The sequence below is a fragment of the Limulus polyphemus genome, unplaced genomic scaffold (genome assembly GCF_000517525.1).
Source record: "Limulus polyphemus unplaced genomic scaffold, Limulus_polyphemus-2.1.2 Scaffold6149, whole genome shotgun sequence".
Lineage (NCBI taxonomy): Eukaryota > Metazoa > Arthropoda > Merostomata > Xiphosura > Limulidae > Limulus > Limulus polyphemus.
Genome location: NW_013671759.1, coordinates 1 through 1,953, shown reverse-complemented (window position 1 = coordinate 1,953; position 1,953 = coordinate 1). Strand labels below are relative to the sequence as shown.

Below are 1,953 nucleotides of genomic sequence, written 5' to 3'. Positions count from 1 at the left end.
AGTCTAGTAAGTTGAAATACCTGTGACTCAAAAAAGTAAGCTGTAAAAAGTCACAAAATACTTGGAATGTTACCAGTCTAGTAAGTTGAAATACTTGTGACTCAAAAAAGTAAGCTGTAAAAAAAGTCAATGACAGTTTCAACACACATAATTAAAGCAGCTTTCAGAAGTGACAGTAGACGTAAAGGACTTCCTTACTGAATAGGGTGAATAACCTCAAACAAGTGAGGAGAAATCAATAAAAGGAAAGTACTTTATCTAGCTTCGCAGCAGAGCTAAAGTAATAGGAGGTTCATGATACCACCAACAAGACTAACTACTAAAACATACAAAATGAAGTAGTTTAATGTTAACAGACGTCGTGTAGGTATTCTAGGGATGACAGACACAGACAAACGGCAGCTTGTTTGAGAAAGAGTTTATGATTAACCCAAAGGAGTTATGAATAGAAGATAGAGAGTATAATAAAGAGAAAGAAATGCAAATTGAAATTAATAGACAGAGAAGAAATAGAGCTACTAAAAAGAATAATAGAAACCCAACAAAATCCCTGTTAGATTTACTGAGGTGACTTACTGGACATTACCCACAACTGCTTGATTTTCACAATGTGTAACTCTTCACCCATACCTCCTTCAACTTTTTCGGCTGCACAAAAATGCTCGTCAGAATGTGCCTTACCATTCCCTGTGAGTTACTTGTGCTTCTCTGTATTTCGTGATGATGCTATTCATTTAGCAAATTAATGTAATTTTCTCTGTGTAAATCAGTGTGTGTGTGTGTGTGTGTTCATTAAATTCAAACACAAGTTGTAGTTGTCAGTGTATATGCTGAAGAATGTTGTATAATATAGCCTATTCCTATGTAATAGGTAAGTTTAGGAAGAAAATAAAAAGATTTATTTCATTGTGTTACAGCTGTTGAAAGTTACTGCAAACAGTATTTTTCACAAATTATATGAAATGGCCAAAATTGTATTCCTTGTGCTGTCAAGCATTATTGCACCTGGCTTGGTACACTTTCCTATGCAGCTTAGTCACTTGTAAGAAAAACAAAACACAACAGCATTTATGATGGAATCCTATTACTTTTAAACTTCTCTGTATAGGTATTCATTTTATTAGGTGTTGTTATAGTAATAAACACTAAATTTGTTTCATTTCAGGAATTACATTCCAATGTGCAGTGTACAATATGTATTATAGATACTTTTTTTGTTATGAAATTTCCTTGTGATGGTTAGACAATAGTACTTAAGCTTTATTTAAATTTGCTGTATAATGGACTCTATAGCACATTTCATTTTTTGTCTTGTAGATGGCGCCTTGTCAGACCATTTACTGGCTCTGGAGATCGAACGACGTGAGCGGGAAGAGCAACGCTTAAGGGAACAACGGGAGTTCCGTATGTTACAAGCTCAGTACGGCATGGACAATCTGGGAAACTATCACGAGCAGTCGATCACTAATATGCAACAGGCAGTTTACGCGGGCGAGATGAGTGTCCTGGATTACTATAACAGACAAGCAGAACTAAAGATGGCTGAACAAAATGGAATAGATGATGGCCACTCCTGTACTAAAGGTTTGTTAATTGTTTGTGAAGTGAAGGTCTTTTTGGCACTCATTTATATGGGTTATTAATACATTAATGTTTGATGAAATAGGTAAGACATGAAACTCAAGTTTTCTAACAATTTAAATCATCCAAGTTTTTAAATGACATTATACAACAGTTGAAACCCAAACTTTTAAATGATATAATTCAACAGTTGAAACCCAAACTTTTAGATGGTATAATTCAACAGTTGAAACCCAAACTTTTAGATGGTATAATTCAACAGTTGAAACCCAAACTTTTAGATGGTATAATTCAACAGTTGAAACCCAAACTTTTAGATGGTATAATTCAACAGTTGAAACCCAAACTTTTAGATGGTATAATTCAACAGTT

At 34.2% G+C, this 1,953-nt stretch overlaps 1 protein-coding gene across 1 annotated transcript in view; it reads left to right on the top strand.

The window, feature by feature from the left end:
- Positions 1-1,937, top strand: part of LOC106473408 (zinc finger with UFM1-specific peptidase domain protein-like) — a gene marked incomplete at its 3' end in the record, with an annotated part of 13,028 nt that extends 11,091 nt beyond the window's left edge. Inside the window, exons 2-3 of the mRNA XM_022401858.1 lie at positions 1,318-1,584; positions 1,791-1,937. Of these exons, the coding sequence (XP_022257566.1) occupies positions 1,318-1,584; positions 1,791-1,937 (414 nt within the window). The remainder of the gene's footprint in view (positions 1-1,317; positions 1,585-1,790) is intronic.
- Positions 1,938-1,953: the final 16 nt, after the last annotated feature.